Source organism: Salvelinus fontinalis, chromosome 23 (genome assembly GCF_029448725.1).
Source record: "Salvelinus fontinalis isolate EN_2023a chromosome 23, ASM2944872v1, whole genome shotgun sequence".
Lineage (NCBI taxonomy): Eukaryota > Metazoa > Chordata > Actinopteri > Salmoniformes > Salmonidae > Salvelinus > Salvelinus fontinalis.
Genome location: NC_074687.1, coordinates 23149098 through 23172140, shown reverse-complemented (window position 1 = coordinate 23172140; position 23043 = coordinate 23149098). Strand labels below are relative to the sequence as shown.

Genomic DNA, 23043 nt, shown 5'->3' with positions numbered 1-23043 from the left:
GTTGACAGTGACACAAACTACAGGTAGAAAGTGCCGTTTTGTCCCACCAGTGTTAACCTAGCGAAGCATCACTGAAGACAACTAGTTTGAGTCATCTTTTCCAACATGCTGAAACTTTAAAGTCACTTTTTGTGATTTCAGTTTACGAACAACTTTGTTTGCCTCATGAATGGTTTGTACAGTGGCATGTTTTGTGTTAGATGCCAAGTTGCAACCATCAAACCAGGTCTACTCGGTCTCGCAGCCCATAAAATTTGTCTTATCTTTGACCTCAATTGACCAGCATCAATTCCACAGTGGGGAATTCCTTTGTACGGCTCTTGAAGAATCCATGTGGATAGGTTGAAGATTCTTGATATAGCTCTCCTGTTGCATCAGTATTTTTCCATCAACTGTAATAAACTCTATGCCAACATAACAAAAATGATCATGCTCCTCACGGCCAACCTAGAAAACAGCTTTGAGGTGTGGAATCACAGTTGAAGCAAAGGTCTGTGAGCCACCCCAGATAAAGTCATCAACATGACAGGCAAGTACTCCAGTCACATTGCAGTCTTGATCAAGCCAATAGAAGACTGCAGGATCCACTTGTGACATTTTTCCACCTGTATTCAGCATTGTTGCCTTGACTTTGTTGTACCAGTAGAGTGATCCATCTGCCAGTCCATACACACACTTCTTTAGTTTCCACAGTGTTCCTTCGCTTTTAGCTTCAGGCGGAGGTCGGATGTGAATGTCCCTTGACAGCTCTGTTCCCTGCATGAATCCAGATTTGATGTCTATGGAATTAAGTTTCCATTTTTTCTGGCAGATCACTGACATCAGCAATCTGAGTGACTCTGAGGTGCATGTCGGTGAGTCTTTTGGGAGTTCTTTAGCAGCCAGCTCCTCAAAACCTCTAGCCACTAGACGTGCTTTAGGCACTATTCCAGTTAAGGATTCTTTAAGGGTACACACCCACCTTGTTGGGACGCACTTTTGGCCAATGTCTTTGACTTCCTCAAACACTCCATTTTTCCTCCAATTACTGAGCTCATCTAGCTTAGCTGAGTCAAATGACACGTCCTTTGTTTCAAGTACATCATCATTTTGAATGTCATGCTGTTCTTCTCGATTTTCCATTGATTCAATTCTGATATTATCTACAAGTGGCAGGTCAGCTGACCCTGTTGTACCAGAAAGTGTAGCTGGTTCAGAGTACTGCAAGTTGTACCAGCTCTTGTGTTTTGCTTTTTCTGCTCGTCCAATGACGGTTGCTGTATGTGGAATACCACTTTCTCTGTCCGTGTATTTAACAGTTTGTCCAGTTTTCAGATTGGAACAACCATGTTCTCTTAACCTGTTAGGCGGGCTGTCCCGATATCGGTACACTTATGACAACATCCAGCTCTATTGCAGGGCGTGAAATTCAAAATCTATTTTTTTTAAATATTTAACTTTCACACATTAACAAGTCCAATACAGCATTTGAAAGATAAACATCTTGTCAATCCAGCCAACATGTCCGATTTTTTAAAATGTTTTACAGAGAAAACACCACATATATTTATGTTAGCTCACCACCAAATAAAAAAGTGGACAGACATGTAGCAGCAGCACAAGTATGATTCAAGTAGCATGCACAAGCCAACCTAACTAACCTAGAACCAACCTAAACAACCTAGAAAAAACTACCTCAGATGACAGTCCTATAACATGTTACACAATAAATCTATGTTTTGTTCATAAAATGTGCATATTTTAGCTATAAATCAGTTTTACATTACTGCTCCCATCATAGCTACATCATAGCTACAGTCTGAAATCGCACGGGAGTAGCCAGAGAAAATACAGACACCAACGTCAACTACTAATTACACCTCATAAAACATTTCAGAAAAACATATGGTGGATAGCTAATGAAAGACAAAGATCGTGTGAATAGAGCCAATATTTCCGATTTTTGAAGTGTTTTACAGCGAAAACACAATATATCGTTATATTAGCTTACAACATTAGCTAGCATACGGCAGCATTGATTCTAGTCAAACGCTAGCATAGCACAGTTCGACAGATATATGAAAAAGCATCCCAAATTGGGTCCTTATCTTTGTTGATATTCCATCAGAATGTTGTAAAGGGGTCCATTGTCCAGTACAGTCTTTAGTTGGGTTCCAGAACGAACTATTTCCCTCTTGGGTTAGCAAGCACAATGGCCGTGCGGCGCTAATCTCTCTTTCTTCAAAAAATTCTTCCAAAGCATCACGTCTAAAGTCCAGAATAAATTGCAATAATATAATTAAAGTATATTGAAAAAACATACTTTAGGATGATTTTGTGACATGTATCAAATAATATCGTAGCCAGAGGTCATATTCACCTTTAATGAGCGTATTCCAGGAGCCGAGTCCAGGTTCTACCTCGCGCCCAGAATTTTTTTTTAACTGCGCAGGTCTCACTAGAAGATGTTGTGTTCAGCCCCTGGAAGAGATATTCAACTGCTTTTTTCTCTCACTTCCGCATTACACCCAGATGAAGGCGTGTGACGTGTTTCTACGGTCCTAAGTGACATGACCTTTTATAGACAAGGTCTTAAAGAGAGACATCGCATTTGGAAATCTCAATTCTGGATAGGAAATGGGCTGTAAAAATAGTTCTGTTCAACTTAGAGAAATAATTCAAACGTTTTTAGAAACTATAGACTGTTTTCTATCCAATAGTAGTAAATATATGCATATTGTAAGATCAAAAATTTCTTAAGAGGCCGTTCGAAAATGTGCGCATATTTTCCAGTTTTTTCAATATTCACCCTGCAGCCAGAAGAGGTTTTAACACATGTGGCTGTTGAATGTTTTCCTCATTTGAACGCTCAACAGTATTACCCTTGGCATGGTTGAAGGTCTCTACTCCATTTCCTGTGTCAGTCTCGTTGTCCATATCATTGGATGCGACATCTGGTAGGTTTGTGTCTGTTACTGTGTCCTTTTTGTCATTTTCATGAGAAGACTGATTCTCAGCAACAGCCTCTCTATCTTGTTGATCATTTACTTTCCGCAATCTTGAGTGATGCACCCTGACAATCATGCCTCCGTGCCTCACAAATATCACCACACCATCTTGACCAATGACTACTCCCGGTCCTTTCCACTCTTGACAGTCAACTCGTTTGTAATACACTTTGTTTCCAGTTTCGTACTTCTCATCATCATTATTCCCTGAACTGCTGAGTAACTTCTGAAGTCTGTTAACTGTAGCATGTCCAAACTGTTTGTAAAGCTTTAACAATACTTTGTGTTTTTCTTTAGTGCTCATGTTCTCTGTGACTGTCAGAATCTTCATGTTCTCTGTGTCAGTCAGAATCTCATTTTTGCATGGAGTCTGTGTGATGTCTTTGTCTAAAATGTTTACACAATAGTGGCCTGAGGTAGTAAGTTCAAGAGTCACTGGTTGTTTAAACATCACTGCCTGGTCATTTTTTATGTCTAGTACAGCCCCTGCCTTCTTGAGGGAAGCTTTGCTTAATAGTAAGGGGATATCTGTAGGGACCACCTCTGTTTCAATCTGACACTTAGTCTGACCATTTTTTGCTGGTATCTTAACTCTCTTGGTAGAATGGACAATTCTCCCATCTCCAAATTTGAAAGCTCTGTTGCTTGGTGTGTCAATCATATTTTGTACTTCTTTCATATTTAGTTCACTGACATAGCTATCAAGCCATTTTGCACCACACACTGTCCGTGTACATGCAGTATCAATCACAGCAGATCCTAAGGATTCAACTATTAAAATCTCAGTATCAAAAGCAGATTCATTTGAAAACAGTGTAATGTTACACTGCTCTATCTCTGTGTTTACATTTTCCTCTGTTTAACTTGTTCATTTTTATGAGGACAGTCTTTAACCCAATGGTAAGTGCTTTGACAAATTGCACATTTCGATCTCCTTCCAAATTTGTCCAGTGGATTTGTGCCGGGAAATGGCGCCCTCTTCTGGTTGTCTTGAGAACGTGACTTGTTGGCGCCTTTTCTCTGCTGCTCGGTGTAATATGCTGCGTCACTCACTTGCATTCCATCTGTTATTGGCGCGACAGACGTCTTCTCACCAAATATTCTTTTTAGTGCCGACTTCATAGATGCAAAAGTCAGCACAGTACAAGCAGTCAAAGCCAACTGTTTCTCCCTACCATCTAGACAAGCAGTGTCTAGCAACTTGAACGCTAACACTGCATCTGGGAGAACCATGTCGTACTTGCGCATCCTATTGTACCTCTGTTCGAAATCAATGATGTAGTCCGCCATTGCAACCGAAATATCTCTCGTAACACTGTCAAAGTTTGAATATGCCTCGTAGGCACGGTCTTTCTCTTTGAGAAATACAGAATCCAGTGCTGTGATCAAAGTTCCCATATCGTCATCCTTGTTCAAATCCTCAACGGATATTTCCAGTGCTGTATCTCTCGCTCTTCCCTCGAGCGATAATACCACCGCAAGTGCTTGCTTTTTCACGTCCAGATTAGTAACGCGTATCCGGATTCCCAGTTCATTTTTCCAACTTTCGTACGACCTCTTCTCGTCGAAGCGAGGTGGCACGTTGTAGTTAGAAGCCATCTTCTGCTACCAATGTTAACTCCAAATGACACAACCACAAGGTTCCAGTTTAACAAAGTTTACTATACTATATGAACACACTACAAGTAGCCATCACACTCCAGGCTAGGTCCAACAACGACCAAGACCTCCTGCGCATGCGCACTCTTGACTGAGTGATAGCCCCGTAATAACAGAAATATAGGGATACTTAAAACATGAACTTAACATACAGTGCCTTCAGAAAGTAGTCACACCCCTTGACCTTTTCCACATTTTGTTGTGTTACAGCCTGAATTAAAAGATGATTACATTTAGATTTTGTGTCACTGGCATAAACGCAATACGCCATAATGTCAAAGTGGAATTATGTTTTTAGACATTTTTGAAAATGTGAAATGTCAATAAGTATTCACCCCCTCTGTTATGGCAAGCCTAAATAAGTTCAGGTGTAGATATTTGCTTAACAAGTCACATAATAAGTTGCATGGACTGACTCAGTGTGCAATAATAGTGTTTAACATTTATAAGGTCCCTCAGTCGAGCAGTGAATTTCAAACAGAGATTCAACCACAAAGACCAGGGGAGGTTTTCCAATGCCTCACAAATATAGGCACCTATTGGTTGATGGGTTAAAAAAAAAATCTGACATTGATGATCCCTTTGAGCATGTTGAAGTTAATAATTACACTTTGGATTGTATATCAACACACCTTGTCACTACAAAGATACAGGCGTACTTCCTAACTCAGTTGCCGGAGAGGAAGGAAACCGCTCAGGGAATTCAGCATGAGGCCAGTGTTGACTTTAAATCAATTTAATGGCTGTGATAGGAGAACTCAGGATCGATCAATGGATCAACAACGTAGTTATTCTACAATACTAACCTAAATGACAGAGTGAAAGAAGGAAGCTTGTACAGAATAAGGCATCCTGTTTGCAATAAGGCACTCAAGTAAAACTGCAACAAAATGTGTCAAAGAAATACACTTTCTGGCCTGAATACAAAGTGTTATTTTTGAGGCAAATCCAACACATCAGTGAGTAGCACTCTTCATATTTTCAAGCAGGGTGGTGTCTGTATCATATTATGGGTATGCGTTCATCAGCGAGGACCACAGAGTTTTTTTAGGATCAAAATGAAGGAAATAGAGTTCAGCACAGGCGAAACTTCCTAGAGAAAAACCTGGTTGTCTGCTTTCCAACAGACACTGGGAGACAAATTCACCTTTCAGGAGAACAATAACCTAAAACACAAGGCCAAATGTACACTGGAGGTGCTTATCAAGACGACATTGAATGTTCCTGAGTGGCCTAGTTACAGTTTTGACTTAATTGGCTTGAAAATCTATGGCAAGACTTGAAAATGGCTGTCTAGCAGTGATCAACAGCCAACATGACAGAGCTTGAAAAAAAATAAAAAAAATATTAAAATAAAAATGGAACTTGTACAGCCAAGTCAAATGGTGGCAGTCTGGAACCCTGGTGTATGTGTGGGAGAGGAACGGAGTGAGGAATACTTCATTGAGTGCTGGGTGAAATGATTGATGCTTGTACGATGTATTAAGAAGTAATGGGCCCAATCGTATCACGCTATGAGACGCCAATAACACTCAAGGTTAGCCTGGCAGCAGAGAGTGTGTGTGTGTGTAATTTCAGCATTTTCTTTCTCTCAGTGCCTAATTTCATTGTGAGCTGGTTATGTCTTCTATTAAACAGCCTGTCCATGTGAATCACACATGGCTGAAAGGCACCACTTAGTGCTGCGTGTGTCCTTCTGCCTTGTGCTGCGTCCCACACATGCCCAGGTAACAGACAGAGCAGTGCTGGAATGTGTGTGTGTGTTGGAGCTGGGCCCGTCACGGCTCATTGGGCCCTGCTTTATATTCCGAAGGCACCGCAGCAGACACAGCTCACAATTACACTGCATCATTCCCTGTATGAGAAGGACTCCACTCAACAATGTCTGATTACTCCATCACACAACTCAACTGAATGTTTTCTCATGTTCTGCATAGGTTGTGTTTTTATCATCATGGTTTTCATGTAACTTACTTTGTCAGTCGTGAGACTTGAATGTCTCATCATAATTGATTGACTGGTTGTTCTTACCAGCAGGTGGTAGCGCATTTAAAAGCACAGGTGTTAGAACAGGTTGAATTGTGTTATTATCATGAGGGTTTAGAATGATTTGATTCTCTGTTTGTGTGTGTGCGTGCGTGTGTGAGTTGAGAGTAAAGCAGAAGGTAAGGTGAGATGAGTAAAACCGTATTGTATTGACTGACCCTCTCCCGGTATCTCTCTAGGCCCTTCACAGTGGTGTGACTGTAGACCACATCCACCATCTCACTGCCATAGACAAGTGGTTCCTATACAAGCTACGACGCATCACAGAGCTGGAGCAGCACCTGAGCCAGTTCAACAGGTAGGCACACACACACACACACACACACACAAACACACGAATTTCACTGTTATGAAAAAAATACTTGATGCATTTAACACTTCTACCACTAGGTGATGCTATGAGGGCACAGTTAAACTGAGACTGTCAGTCCAATGGGGATGTGCTCTTGATGCCCCTTAGCAGCTCACCCATTACTCTATCCCTCCTGCTGTAGAAATATACTCCTCCTCCCTCTTCTCAGCCAGTCCACCTCTCCTCCTCCAGTCTCTCAGTCCTCCTCTCCTCAAGTGTCTTAGCACCTCTCTCCACTTTTTTTTCTCTCTCTCCACCAATCGTCTTCTTCAGCCTGTCTCCATTCCGTCCACCCGCCTCTCTTCTATTCAAATTTGTATGACCCTCCTGCCATGGCTATGCCCAGGTTGGAGGGATGCTGGAGAGGAGCGATGGAGGGATAGAGGAGATTTTGTGCCCTGTGTGGGAGGAGAGCAGAGCAGCTGATACAGAGCAGACACGGGTGTGCTTCAGGCATGTCAATTACCTTAGTCATATAACCCATGGCCTGGCTGGTGTGTGTGCGTGTGCGCGTGCATGTGTGTGTGGGCTTGTCTGTACTCTACCAGCAGATAGTCCCTATATACACACACCCACGAACGGCCACCATCCTACACAGAAGAAACACACACAGACACCATACCACCAGGGCTATTCTCATCGTGTGCTGTTAAGCACGTCTTGTGATTCACTTATTATTTTCTTTACCTTTTTAGATCTTTTTTCTCTGGACAAACTGCAGTGGAATTTAAAACGCACTTCTCCTACTATTTCCACAGTGCTGTGGAAATACAATTAGCATAATAACAACATCCATCAGTTTAAGCTAGAGATATAAGTTTCTTTGATGGGCTGCGTCTCAATCTACCGCATCCACCGATATCGCCCTTCCGCATCTGCAGTGAAAGGTGGCAGAGCTAGAGCGGTGTTTGTCAGACCGTAGACATCCTGAAAATCGGTCTTCTAAACAAAACGTGTAAATAATGCGAACGGTTTGTCTCAGGAACACAATGGTATTCTGTGTTTTGCTTTACGGCTCCCACAAACGTCACGGGACTCGTCTGAAGTCGGTACTGCCTCTTCTGCCAAGTTCTGTCTGTAGCGTACGAACAGTTTAGGCTACACACTAATATGACCCTTCTGTAGAAAGGTGAGTCTCTCATGAACACATACATGTCGGTTGTTTTGCTCTAGGACGCCCAGTTAATAAAATTAATAGAGGTGTGTATATATGGAGATAGTTTAGTGCCAAAAATAAGGGGTTAAATACAGTGCATTTGGAAATTATACAGACCCCTTCCCTTTTTCCACATTTTGTTATGTTACAGCCTTATTCTAAAATGGATCAAATAAATGTTTTCCTTTATCAATCTACACACAATACCCCATAATGACAAAGCGAAAACAGGTTTTTGGAAATGTTTGCAAATGTATTTCAAATAATTAACAGAAACCTTATTTACATATGTATTCAGACCCTTTGCTATGAGACTTGAAATTGAGCTCAGGTTTATCCTGTTTCCATTGATCATCCTTGAGCTGTTTCTACAATTTGATTGGAGTCCACCTGTGGTAGATTAAATTGATTGGACATGATTTTGAAAAGCACACACAGTATATAAGGTCCCACAGTTGACAGTGCATGTCAGAGCAAAAACTAAGCCATGAGGTTGAAGGAATTGTCCATAGAGCTCCTAGACAGGATTGTGTTGAGGCACAGATCTGGGGAAGGGTACCAAAAAATCTGCAGCAATGAAGATCCCCAAGAACACAGTGGCCTCCATCATTCTTAAATGGAAGAAGTTTGGAACCAACCAAGACTCTTCCTGGAGTTGGCCGCCCGGCCGAACTGAGCAATCGGGGGAGAAGGGCTTTGGTCAAGGTGGTTACCAAGAACACGATGGTCACTGACGGAACTCTAGAGTTCCTCTGTGGAGATGGTTGTCCTTCTGGAAGGTTATCCCATCTCTGCAGCACTCCACCAATCAGGCCTTTATGTTAGAGTGGCCAGAAGGAAAGCCCCTGAGTAAAAGGCACATGACAGCCCGCTTGGAGTACTTAATGAACAGCAAAAGCACTAGCCTATGTCAATCTACTGTCCCCCATATTGTGGATACATTTTAAGAAGTAATTTGGCCACTTGTGTTGTGATGAAAACATATTGGCCTATGGGCTAGGCTACACATCGCAAAAAAAAGTTATGCATTGCTTCTTGCCTTACTCTGGACATCATTCACAAGTGATAATATATAATTCACAAGTGATAGGGTTATATTGTCATCCATCAGACTATTCTTGATTTTATTCTTGCCTTTATATATACTAAATAATATATGTGACATGTATTTTTATATAGAATATTGTGCACCTGTCTCGAAACGGGCAGCGGGAAAAAAGACATGTCATCTATGTATTTAAATAGTGAATGGAGGACTCTTTTCCCCACGGTTCATTTTCATGCCAGCCAGGTAGGCTATACTCCTGCTGTAAAGATAAATAATGTGCTTAATATTAGGAAAGTTGAGAAATAAATATAATAGCCTAGCCTATAGAAATCTGATGGGATCCTCCTCTTAATAGAGGCCATCGCTCTTGTTTTCTCAATTTGCAATTGCATGGCCTATAGAAATGTTGAGCAACATGAGCTCATGGGCTCTCATGAAGTGTTTGATTAGATTTTCGATCACATTTGCATTGATGTCAGAGTGATTAGATGGACAATGGGGTGCTGAGTACCAGGCAGTTAGCAAGTTTGGTAGGCTACTAATGACCATCAGCAGCATCAGAGCTTGGAGAAGCCTAGTTACTGTGACTAAAAGGTCTCGTGGAATTTGACTGCCTTCTTGACCGCCGGTGTGGCAGTAATACGGTTACCGTAATAGCCCTAGTCGTGTCGGGAGGAAACCTGGCGCCATCCCTACGGTGAAGCATGGTGGTGGCAGCATCATGCTGTGGGGATGTTTTTCAGCGGCAGGGACTGGGAGACTAGTCAGGATTGAGGGAAATATAAACGGAGCAAAGTATAGAGATCCTTGATGACAACCTGCTCCAGAGCGCTCAGGACATCAGACTGGGGTGAAGGTTCACCTTCCAACAGGACAACGACCCAAAGCACACAGCCAAGACAATGCAGAAGTCTCTGAATGTCCTTGAGTGGACTTGACCCCATCGAACATGTCTGGAGAGACCTGAAAATAGCTTTACAGCGATGCTCCTCATCCAACCTGACAGAGCTTGAGAAGATCTGCAGAGAATAATGGGAGAAACTCCCCAAGCTTGTAGCATCATACCCAAGAAGACTCGAGGCTGTAATCGCTGCCAAAGTTGCTTCAACAAAGTTCTGAGTAAAAGGTCGGAATACTTATGTAAATGTGATATTTCAGTTTTATTTTATACATTTGCCAAAAAATTGAAAAACCCTGGTGTTGCTTTGTCATTATGGGGTTTTATGTGTAGATTGATTATGGTGGGGGGAACGATTTAATCAATTTTAGATAACTGTTGAAACGTAACAAAATTTGGAATAAGTCAAGGGGTCTGAATACCTTCCCGAATGCACTGTACATGTCAACAAAAACAATACGAATTTCCTTTAGATTCAATTTTTTTTCACGTAGTGAATCTGATATTCAGTGCATAGGAGCTAATAGGAGTAATGCCAAAAATATATAATTAGTTTACTATTAGTTTATTATTTTAAAATTCTAAATCAAAAAGCTTAATGATCCATGGTATGACCATCTTAAAAACTGTCATATGTTAGCTAAGTAGAACCCTCCCCCTGGCTTAGACTAGAGGGTTAAACGACTCCAATCACTGGCCTGGTGCAGAGGGAGTTGCCCAACACACATGTTTTCTAAGTGCTACATTCAGTGTGCATATGTATTTAACCTTTAAGCTCAGATCTTGGTTTCTCTCCTCAGTGCAACATTACCCCAGACCCTGCTGCTGAAGGCTAAACAGGACGGCTTCTCAGACCGCCAGGTGGGCCAGGCCCTGGGCTCCAGTGAGGGGGAGGCCAGAGTGTTGAGGCTGGGTCAGAACATTAAACCCTGGGTGAAACAGGTGAGCAGCCTCCCCCGGGTCATGGTCCATGTATGTGTCCCAAATGGCACCCTTTTCACTACCCTACATAGTGTACTTCTTAAAAGTAGTCCACTATATTGGGAATAGGGTGCCATCTGGGACGCATTGAGTATCTCCCACAGGAGTTGAAATTAACATTCAGGCTAACGACGTCCCTCACCTCCACGTGACACCTCTCTGACATCGCTCTCCTAGCGACAGACCTTCAGACTTACCTTGGCCTACTAAACAAAAGCATTGTGCACAAACATATCACAGACGTAGGATTTTACGTAGACGTAGGACGTAGACGGCGGACGTAAAGGTAATGGCGGACTGAACGAAGTTATGTAGAGCACCTCAAGATAAAACATAATATTCGAAATATCTGCTAAATTAGACTAAAATATTAGCACTAAATAATCTGGTGGGTGATAACCTTCAATCTGGATAATAACACAAAACAAATCCTAAGACTAGAGACATTTATCGACAAATATTACGAAAACAAGCAACACCCAAACATGACGGAGAATAAGACAGGGGAACCGAATCAAAAACGAAAACGTGACTCCTCAACCGACACGGATGATCTAATATTCTCAACACCGGCAATGGTAAAGGTCGAAACCGATCTGTTAAAATCAATAAATGACAAACTGGGTATACTTGAATTAGTTAGTAAAGATATAAAAGACTTGAAGGCAAGCCTAGAGATGAGTGATGAAAAAGCTGCGACATTGGAGAAGGAAACACACGCGCTAAAAGGGACGGTCAATAAGATTGAAACCGAAATGAATGAATTTAAAAAGGAGAACAACGTTCTGAAAGAATGCTTACTGGACATACAAACTAGATCCATGAGAGAGAATTTGGTACTTACAGGTATCCAAGAGAAAGAAGGAGAGGTTCCTGAATCTGTAGTTAGAGAGTTCCTTTTTGCAGCGCTTCAGATTCCACGCGAAGTTATCGATAAGATCCAACTTGAACGTGTACACCGCCTCGGACAGAGAGGGCAGAGGTACGAACGCCCAATCGTTGCCAAATTTGCTTTATTTAAAGATAAAATAATGGTTAAAAGCCTGGGTAAAAGACTTGCTGGGACCAAAATTGGCATGAATGATCAGTTTCCGAAAGAAATTGCAGAACGTCGCAAAGTTCTGTATCCAATTTTCAAAGAAAATAGATTGAAAGCGAAACGAGTAGCTCTCGTCGTGGATAAACTATATATTGATAACCAGTTGTTCAGAGACACAAAGATTACTCCATGGTTATTTTAAAAATTACAAAGTTCTCATAAATGAGGAAAATAAACACAATTCAAGCCCGGTTACTGATTGTAACAATACAATACAAAATATAGCTTTTCTATAAATCTTCACATATAACTAATTGAACACAAGCACTATTTCTACATAGTGAAGATAAAAACTAAGTAAACAGAAGGCACAGTATGTGTGGATGGTGTGGTGTGTGTTTATTTTTATTTGTTATGTTTGGAAAGTTGAGTGAGTGAGTAATGAAATAGTTGCATATCCCAGAGCCAGTGTATTGCTGTGGGCCGGGTATGAGAGGGCTTTCAATGTTGTTCAAATGATGGATATACTTTTATAATGAATTATACGTCTTATTTATTTATTGTCCTATCATGGGGAACTACATTTTTAAAATAAATTTTATCTAATTATTTATTATCCTATTTTAATGGTACGGTCCATGGCCCTATACCCTAGACACTCACATGAATGGCCCAGATACTAAGGAGAAGTCCCTAACTGTTTTATGTGCATGCTGTAAACGGTCTGTATGCAGCCAAATGAGGACAGGGACCATGAGCAGCACTGCCCCCTCAAGATTCTGAGCCTGCTTGGCAGGGTTGGTCCTGCAAAGCCAAAGCCCCCTAAAGGGAGAGCATAATAAACAAGGAAATTCTCAAAGCTGCTAATGAGAACCTTGACGACCTTGTACCTAGCCGGTGGGGATTCCGGTGGGGTGCCCCCACCCAGGCAGTGGCAGTGCTGGCAACACTAGCTGCAGTAACCCATGGGGAGGGGGTCACACTCGGACATTCAGAGAGGGGGTATATTATTGTGGCCCTGGTGGCACGAAACCAATCGGACTGCATGGAGATGCTTGGGAACATGGTCAAAATGGATGACCGTATTGTGGGTGTTTTCAGGAAGAAGGTGTACATTTGACCTCCATCATCTAGGATGTGACAATGGTAAATAAATCTCTACATTTATGCTCATTTTTTGCGCGGTCTTGCAGGCCTTCTCATGCAGCTGCAACTGCAAGTACATTTGTAAATCATGACCCATCTTGAGTTGGGCTCTGGGATGGTGCAATTGTTGAGAGGGTGAGCTTATGGTTGTGTGGGGGTAAGGGCTGAATGTGTGTGGGTGTATGTGTGTATCCCACAACTGTTGCGAAGGAAGAAGTAAAAGATGTTAGGGACTATAGAGGATGATTCACAGCAATATGTAATAAAAATCGAGGTGAGGGCGATGGAAATGCATTTGGCAATGGATCTGCTTCGGTTCGGTGGATGGTGCTGTGTGCACTTTTCGAAGGATGGATCCCAGTCGGTCCGGGGCTGTGCGATGCGGGGGGTCGGGGGTGGTCTGCCGGGCATTGGGATGACAACCCAACTCGAGATGGGGGCTTTTGGCGGGTGGAATAGTGGGGACCAATTGGAGGTTTGCTTAGTGGAGATGCAAATGTCATGGTACAACTATATAGACACTCAATCATTATGTTACTTTTTAATAGGACGTTTACAAACATATATTTTGATAAAAATAATTGAAAGGTGTGTCTCATTATGGTAAGTGGTGAAATAAGTATAGCCAGTTACAATTGTAATGGCTTAGCAGATAATAAGAAAAGACGATCAGTATTTACCTGGCTAAAAGAAGGATTATAATATCTACTGTTTACAGGAAACCCATTCGACAGTTTTAGATTAAGTTTTGTGGAAAAAGAACTGGGGGGGCAAAATATATTTCTCCCATGGGCAAAGAAATTCAAAAGGGGTGATGGTTTTAATTAATAATAACTTTGATCCAAATGTGCAACTTGTCCAAACAGATCCTCAAGGTAGATGGATTATTTTAAATATGTTATTGGACAATAAACATATATGGCTTATTAACCTATACGGTCCGAATAATGATGATCCAAGCTTCTTTGACAATATATATAAGAATGTATCAACTCTACAAGCAACACTAGACTCTATTATTATAGTGGGAGATTTTAATACGGTCTTAAATACCTCTATGGACCGGAAAGGAAATCACACTACAAACTATCACCCTCAGGCACTTAAGGAAATCAGGAATGTCATGGATATATTGGAATTAGTGGATATATGGAGACTTAAATACCCTGACCTAGTGAGATATACATGGCGGAGGCTTAATCAAGCTAGTCGCCTTGACTACTTTCTTATATCATTCTCTCTGGCACCAAAAGTTAAAAAGTGTTTGATAGGGGACAGAATGCGGTCGGACCATCACATAATTGGCATATATATTACTCTTACAGAATTTCCACGTGGGCGAGGATATTGGAAATTTAATCAAAGCCTACTAGATGATAAATTGTTTAGAACTAGGACAGAAGAATTTATAACTGACTTTTTTAGACATAACATAGGTACAGCAGATCCCCATATTGTATGGGACACTTTTAAGTGTGCCTTTAGAGGCCATGCAATTCAGTACTCATCTATAAAACAAAAGCAATTTCGATCAAAAGAGTCCATATTAACAAAGGAAATTGAAGGACTAACAGTACAGTTAGATAACAATAAAAACGGTACCATAGAGGCACAGAATAAGTTAGAGGAAAAACAAAAAGAAATGGAGGAACTTATTCAAGAAAGATCCAGTGTAATATATTACAAAAATAAAGCGAACTGGATGGAATATGGGGAAAAATGCACCAAATTCTTTTTCAATCTTCAATATAGAAATGCTACCAAAAAAAAACGTATTAAAACTTGTTACAAATGATGGAGTCACGCATGATTCACCAAATGATATTTTGAAAGAGGAAGTAAAGTACTTTAAGAATATATTTTCGTTTCAGGCTCCTCCATCTCCACTAACTGAAACTAATTGTATGGATTTTTTCCCTAATAATAATGTAAAATTAACATCTGTACAGAAAGACTCATGTGAAGGCCTAATTACAGAGGAGGAACTACTTGATGCAATTGGGGCCTTTAAGGATGGGAAAACTCCAGGACTGGATGGCATACCAGTGGAAGTATACAAACATTTTTTTGATATACTCAAAGGACCATTATCAGCTTGTTTTAACCACTCCTATATAAATGATAGATTATCAGACACGCAACAAGAAGGTGTGATATCATTATTACTGAAACAGGACCCAAGTGGTATATATAAAGATCCAGTCCATTTAAAAAATTGGAGACCTCTTACACTTCAGTGTTGTGATGCAAAAATCCTAGCAAAATGCTTGGCGCATAGAATAAAAAAAGTTTTGTCAGATATTATTCATCCTAATCAGACAGGTTTTTTACATGGACGATACATTGGAGATAATATAAGGCAAGTACTGGAAACAATGGAACACTATGAAATATCGGGGACACCAGGCCTGGTTTTCATAGCTGATTTTGAAAAGGCTTTTAATAAAGTACGACTGGAGTTTATATATAAATGCCTAGAATATTTCAATTTTGGGGAATCTCTTATAAAATGGGTAAATATTATGTATAGTAACCCTAGGTGTAAAATAGTAAATAATGGCTACATCTCAGAAAGTTTTAAACTATCTAGAGGAGTAAAACAAGGTTGTCCACTATCGGCATATCTATTTATTATTGCCATCGTAATGTTAGCTGTTAAAATTAGATCAAACATTAATATTAAGGGATTAGAAATCCAGGGCCTAAAAACTAAGGTGTCATTGTACGCTGATGATTCATGTTTTCTTTTAAAACCACAACTAGAATCTCTCCACGGCCTCTTAGAGGATCTAGATACATTTGCTATCCTCTCTGGATTAAAACCAAATTAAGATAAATGTACCATATTACGTATTGGATCACTAAAAAATACACATTTTACATTGCCATGTAGTTTACCAATTAAATGGTCTGACGGTGATGTGGACATACTCTGTATACAAATCCCAAAAGAAAGAAATGATCTCACTCCAATAAATTTTTATAGAAAGTTAGCAAAAATAGATAAGATCTTGCTACCATGGAAAGGAAAATACCTGTCTATTTGTGGGAAAATCACCCTGATTAACTCTTTAATCATATCACAGTTTACCTATTTCCTTATGGTTTTGCCTACACCTAGTGACCTGCTTTTTAAATTATATGAACAAAAAATATTCAAATTTATTTGGAACGGCAAGCCAGATAAAATTAAAAGGGCCTATTTATATAACGAATATGAATTCGGAGGGCAGAAATTATTAAATATTAAAGCATTAGACCTCTCACTAAAGGCATCAGTCATACAAAAGTTATACTTAAATCCAAACTGGTTCTCTAGTAGATTGGTACGAATGTCTCATCCTATGTTCAAGAAGGGCCTTTTCCCCTTTATTCAGATTACACCTGCTCACTTTCGGTTGCTTGAAAAGGAAATAATCTCCAAAATATCTTTATTTTTTAAACAAGCCTTAGAAAGTTGGTTGCAATTTCAGTTGAATCCACCTGAAAGGACGGAACAAATAGTACAACAAATCTTGTGGTTAAATTCAAATATAGTAATTGATAAGAAAACTGTATTTATCGAAGAAATGTTTAAAAAAGGTATAATTTTTGTGAATGATATCATAAATAGGACTGGTGGAGTAATGTCACACATGCAGCTAACACAGACATATGGAAATGTCTGCTCTACCCAAAATTACAACCAATTAATTGCAGCATTACCACAAAAATGGAAGAGGCAGGTGGAAGGGGATAAAAGTAAGGAACTTGTATGTCGGCCTTATATTAAAGAACATAAATGGTTAAAGAAAAGTGTGATAAATAAAAACATATACCAATTTCATTTAAGGACCAAAAAACTTACAGCTGTGCCATATAAATTGCAAAATAGTTGGGAAGAGATTTTCGATGTACCCATTCCATGGCACATCGTTTATGAATTGATACGCAAAACAACGCCGGATTCAAAACTTCGAATTTTTCAATTTAAATTATTGTACAAAATTCTTGCAACTGATAGAATGTTATATATATGGGGGATACAATCTTCCCAGCTCTGTAGATTCTGCTGTGAGGAGGCATTAGACCACTTATTTTGGTATTGTCCGCATGTAGCTCATTTTTGGTCACAGGTCCAGGAATGGTTGAAGAATTGCAACATTTGCGTAGAACTAACGCTACAGATAGCAATACTGGGGGATCTGAAAAGCCATAGTCAATCAATCAATAATATAATAATTATTTTAGCAAAAAAAAATATTTTTAATTTACAATCCGTGGAAGCTATGAGAATAGGAAGATTCAAATCTTTTGTGAAGCATCACAGCACAGTTGAAAAATATATGGCAAATAAAAATCCGAAATGGATGATGTTGGAAGATAGATGGGAAAGGTTGAGTGGAGCTGAAGGGTGGGACTAATAACAAGATAAACAATGTAGGGCATACGGGATCTGTGAAATGTGTATAGGTGCGGAGCTATTGTGAAATAGCACAGTTACAAGTGGAAATCAAACTGGATGGACAACAGAAATAGAGGAAGGACTAAGAACAAACAAGAGAGAACTATTATAAAGTAGACTGTGTCTGTAAAATGTGTATAAGATGTATAAATTGAAGGTAAAAACAGAAATGTTTATCAGTTTACTCCAATTGGGGGATCGGTGGTAGGGTTTGCGGGGAATAATAATAAAGGTATACTCTTTAAAAAAAGTATGTATGTCTATGTAGGTATGTGTATGTATATATGTGTATATGTATGCATACGTGAATGGATATATATATTTACCCCAAAAAATATGGGGGATTGGAAATGATGCAGACAATTACATTGGAAGCAACATTCTTTCCGCAATATTAAGCTGATCCACCCCCCCCCAAAAAAAACAAAAAAAACATATCACATTGTCACGTGTTCATAGTAGTCTAATGAGTAGGTTCTGTATTGCAGGAGACATCAGTTTTTCTTTTCTGTTCAGATTGACACACTTGCTGCAGAGTACCCTGCTGTGACCAACTACCTGTACTGTACCTACCATGGACAGGCGAGTCCTTATCCTGCTTAACTGATGTGAATTCATAATGTATTTGTCCAATGTCCATTAATTTTTTGGTGCCGCACGTTAGCTCCTGAATTTGATTTTTTTTTAAGGCCAATCTGCAGTATAAACAAGAACAAAGTGGACACCCCACCACTTTTTTTGGTAAACGGCTAAGGGATGTAAACACACTGCAATTCTTAATAGTATAAGCAATACCTTTATTTGAGAAGATATGAGTATGTAGTCCTTCATGTTTTTTTCCCATGCATTGTGTTTGTCAAAGTTAGACACTTTTTCAATCTTTCTAACCTGTGTCATTGTGTCCATTCAACAGGAGCATGACTTGGAGTTCAAGGACCACGGTGTCATGGTGCTGGGATGTGGTCCCTATCACATTGGTGAGATGCATTATCATGGTGTTCTCAACATACTAATGAATGGTTTTACTCTAGCCTGGTGGTAGCAGACATATATCTATTTTGTCATTTTTAAAAACATTTTCTATGGTAGCAGATCTGTTTGCGATCCGCCAACTCCTCTGTCATGTGTGTTCGTTGTCGTAACTAACATGTATCAAACCAAAATAAATTCAATCAAATCAATATTTGAACATTTTGAGTTATAATAATACAATAATTACGTTTTTGTTATCCCTCCTGTCCACTAGGGAGCAGTGTGGAATTTGACTGGTGTGCAGTGTCCAGTATCCGAGCCCTGCGTCAGATGGGCAGGCGGACAGTGGTGGTAAACCACAACCCTGAGACTGTCAGCACGGACTTTGACGAATGTGACCGCCTGTACTTTGAAGAGTTGACTCTGGAACGCATTCTGGACATCACACAGCAAGAGGTGAGAAGTCAACACACACACATGAACGTTCAGAGACACACAGACGCACAGATGTGCACAAGCACACATACACGTATACGCACACACATTAGTGATGGGGGGGGAAATCAATAGTTACATAACGGGATGTTATTTTTGACGATATATCGTATCGTTTTGACCATATCGCAATATTATTTTGGTGCTAGTTAGCTGTACCTGCACCAAAACAAAAAATTTCCTTAACAGCTTGTTCTCCATCTTCTTTTTAAATAGGGAGACAATTTTTTTCAGCACTTTAATTACCATGACTGATAAAAACTAGTTTTCTCATTGCTCTGTCTTGTCGTTCTTCAGCAGACATATAGAGCTTGTCAGCTTGTAGTCCTAAAACCCGGAAATGATTTACCTCTGGTTTGTTCAGACCTTCCTATGGGGAGAATGAATGGGGAAAGAATAGTGTTTTGGGATAAATGAGGAATTATGTTCACACAGGCTTAGGCAATCTTATAAGTTTAGTTCTATGAGATCAAATTAGTCAGTTAATATGACCTTTATGAATTATGAAGCTTTTATGTGCTTTTTTTTATTACAGAAATGCTTAAAAATTCACGAAAAGTGACATTAGCAGAACTTATAAGATCTCATAACATGCTGACCAAATCGGCCACGTTGCGTGAGTGAGCATTGCTAAATAAATGTATACATAAAGTACCAGTCAAAACTTTGGACACACCTACTCATTCCATGGTTTTTCTTTATGTATACTATTTTCTACATTGTAGAATAATACTGAAGACATCAAAACCATGAAATAACACACATGGAATCATGTAGTAACCAAAAAAGTTTTAAACAAATCAAAATATATTTTATATTTGAGATTCTTCAAAGTAGCCACCCTTTGCCTTGATGACAGCTTTGCACACTCTTGGCATTCTCTCAACCAGCTTCACCTAGAATGCTTTTCCAACAGTCTTGAAGGAGTTCCCACATATGCTGAGCACTTGTTTGCTGCTTTTCCTTCACTCTGCGGTCCATCCCAAACCATCTCAATTGGGTTGAGGTCGGGTGATGGTGGAGGCCAGGTCATCTGATGCAGCACTCCATCACCCTCCTTCTTGGTCAAATAGCCCTTACACAGCCTGGAGGTGTGTTGTGCCATTGTCCTGTTGAATGAGATCCACACACACTTTTTTCATCTTTCAATCACCCACATGGGTATATGCTCGTAAAAACAAATGAGTACATGGGAGAGGAGGCACTTGCATCGCATCAAACGTCTTCTCAAAGTAACTTCTTAAAGTATTGCAATAAAGGACTTCGCTGCTATCGCTTCCCTTTTTCTGCAATATTTCCAACTGTTAACGACGATGATGTAGTGGTGGTGAGTCGACTCCAAAATAATTGATTCCTCGACTCCTTGCACGTCGACTCCTGGTGTCCACTCCCATTTCTGAGTGTCAAAATTCGATTCCACTAGGAGAACACAAACACTTGCATAATTCATAGCGAACTAGCGAGGGACGGATAGAGAGGGGACCGGCACAGTATAGGCAGGTCGGCCACCAGGCTCTTTCTGTTCAGAACATCCCAGGGTATGACGCCATGTCATCTTGTAACTGTACATCAAACATAGTAATCATAAACATTGACACCGTATATGACATGAGTTTTATGAGATGGAAATGTGAAGTGCACATTTTGAGTCATGGATGGATGTATGTCTGTAGCGGTGCTGGTTTTAGTTCGTAGCCCAACTGCATTGAAGCACAGAGGAGAACGTACTCAGAGCTTGCAGCCAAGTGTTAGCCTCCTGGCAGAGGCAACCAGGTTTTTGGCTAAAATGTCCTGGTACTTGGTAAACATTTTTTTTTTTAAGAAGTTAATGATGCCACTGAACTTAACAAGGGCCCCAAGACAGCGACGAGACACCCAATAGGGAGGAGGTCAGAGACCTCGCAGTGTCGTGCCAGGACAGCAACCTCTCCCTCAATGTGATCAAGACAAAGGAGATTGTGGACTACAGGAAAAGGAGGGCCGAGCACGCCCCCATTCTCATCGACAGGGCTGTAGTGGAGCCGGTTAAGAGCTTCAAGTTCCTTGGTGTCCACATCACCAACAAACATGGTCCAAGTACACCAAGACTGTCGTGAAGAGAGCACGACAAAACCTATTCCCCCTCGGGAGACTGAAAAGACTTGGCATGGGTCCTCAGATCCTCAAAAGGTTCTACAGCTGCGACATCGAGAGCATCCTGACTGGTTGCATTACTGCCTTGTATGGCAACGGCTTGGCCTCCGACCGCAAGGCACTACAGAGGGTAGTGTAAACGGCCCAATACATCACTGGGGCCCAAGCTCCCTGCCATCCAGGACCTCTATACCAGGCAGTGTCAGAGGAAGCCCCTAAAAATTGTTGAAGACTCCAGCCACCCAAGTCATAGACTGTTCTCTCTGCTACCGCACGGCAAGCGGTACCGGAGCGTCAAGTCTAGGTCCAAGAGGCTTCTAAATAGCTTCTACCCGCAAGCCATAAGACTCCTGAGTATCTAATCAAATGGCTACCAGACTATTTGCATTGCCCCCTCCCCGCCTTTTACACCGCTGCTACTCTCTGTTATTATCATCTGTGCATAGTCACTTTAATAACTCTACCCACATGTACATATTACCTGAACTAACCGGTGCCCCCGCACATTGACTCTGTACCGGTACCCCCTGTATTTAGTCTCACTATTGTTATTTTTTTGCTGCTGCTCTTTAATTACTTGTTACTTTTATTTCTTATTCTTATCCGTAATTATTTTAAATTTTTATCCGTAATAACTTTTTTTAACTGCATTGTTGGTTAGGGGCTCGTAAGTAAGCATTTCACTGTAAGGTCTACACCTGTTGTATTCGGCGCATGTGACAAATAAAATTTGATTTGATTTGGAGACCAGTGGAAACAAAATAGCCTCATAACATCAATCAAGTTTATTTTATATAGCCCTTCGTACATCAGCTAATGTCTCGAAGTGCTGTACAGAGACCCAGCCTAAAACCCCAAACAGCTAGAATGCAGGTGTAGAAGCAAACATCAAAGATCCACCACCATATGTTACTGTAGGTATGATGTACTTTTCTGCATATGCATCTGTTTTACAACACCAAACCCACCACTGGTATGCATGGTCATAGAGCTCTATTTTCATCTCATCTGACAATAGCATCTGACTTTTTAGTCATGAACTTGGTTGCCTCTGATTGGAGGCTGACACTTGTCCACAAGTGGATCTTCCAGCAAGACGACAACCCTAAGCACATATCAAAATCCACAAAAAAATGGTTTATTGACCACAAACTCATCATTTTCCGGAATTGAACCACACTGAAAACCTGTGGTTTGTATTGAAGAAGGCAGTCTATAAACACAGACGAAGAATATCAAGGACCTGGAAAGATTCTGTATGGATCCCTCCCATTGGATCCCTCCCAATGGAGAACACATTGAGATCCCTCCCAATCTGTTCTCCAATCTCATAAAACGTTTTAGGAAAAGGCTCAGTGTGGTTATCCTTGGGTAGGGTATGGTGCTTGAGTGCTAAAAACAGCGATGCCAATCATTTTGACACTTAAAAAAAAACTTGTTAAACAAAATGTCTTTCTCTGAGCAATTGTATTAGTGTAATATAATATAATCCCACCCTCCCCCAAATTGCATGCAATACAGTCCAGTATTTGTATAATTTATTTTATACAGACTTTTTTTGCCCATCTTTATCAAGGGTGCCAATAATTCTGTACCTGACTGTAGTTTAGGTGTTGTTTCGATGGGCCATCGTCAGGCTGACTGCCAGCGAATGACTTGCGGTGAGGAACAGGGGGGAAACATGACA

At 40.4% G+C, this 23043-nt stretch overlaps 1 protein-coding gene across 1 annotated transcript in view; it reads left to right on the top strand.

The window, feature by feature from the left end:
• Window positions 1–23043, top strand: part of cps1 (carbamoyl-phosphate synthase 1, mitochondrial) — a 119033-nt gene that overhangs the window by 33694 nt on the left and 62296 nt on the right. The window contains exons 21-25 of the mRNA XM_055878266.1: window positions 6872–6990; window positions 10947–11088; window positions 18273–18338; window positions 18670–18733; window positions 19003–19184. Coding sequence (XP_055734241.1) covers window positions 6872–6990; window positions 10947–11088; window positions 18273–18338; window positions 18670–18733; window positions 19003–19184 — 573 coding nt within the window. The remainder of the gene's footprint in view (window positions 1–6871; window positions 6991–10946; window positions 11089–18272; window positions 18339–18669; window positions 18734–19002; window positions 19185–23043) is intronic.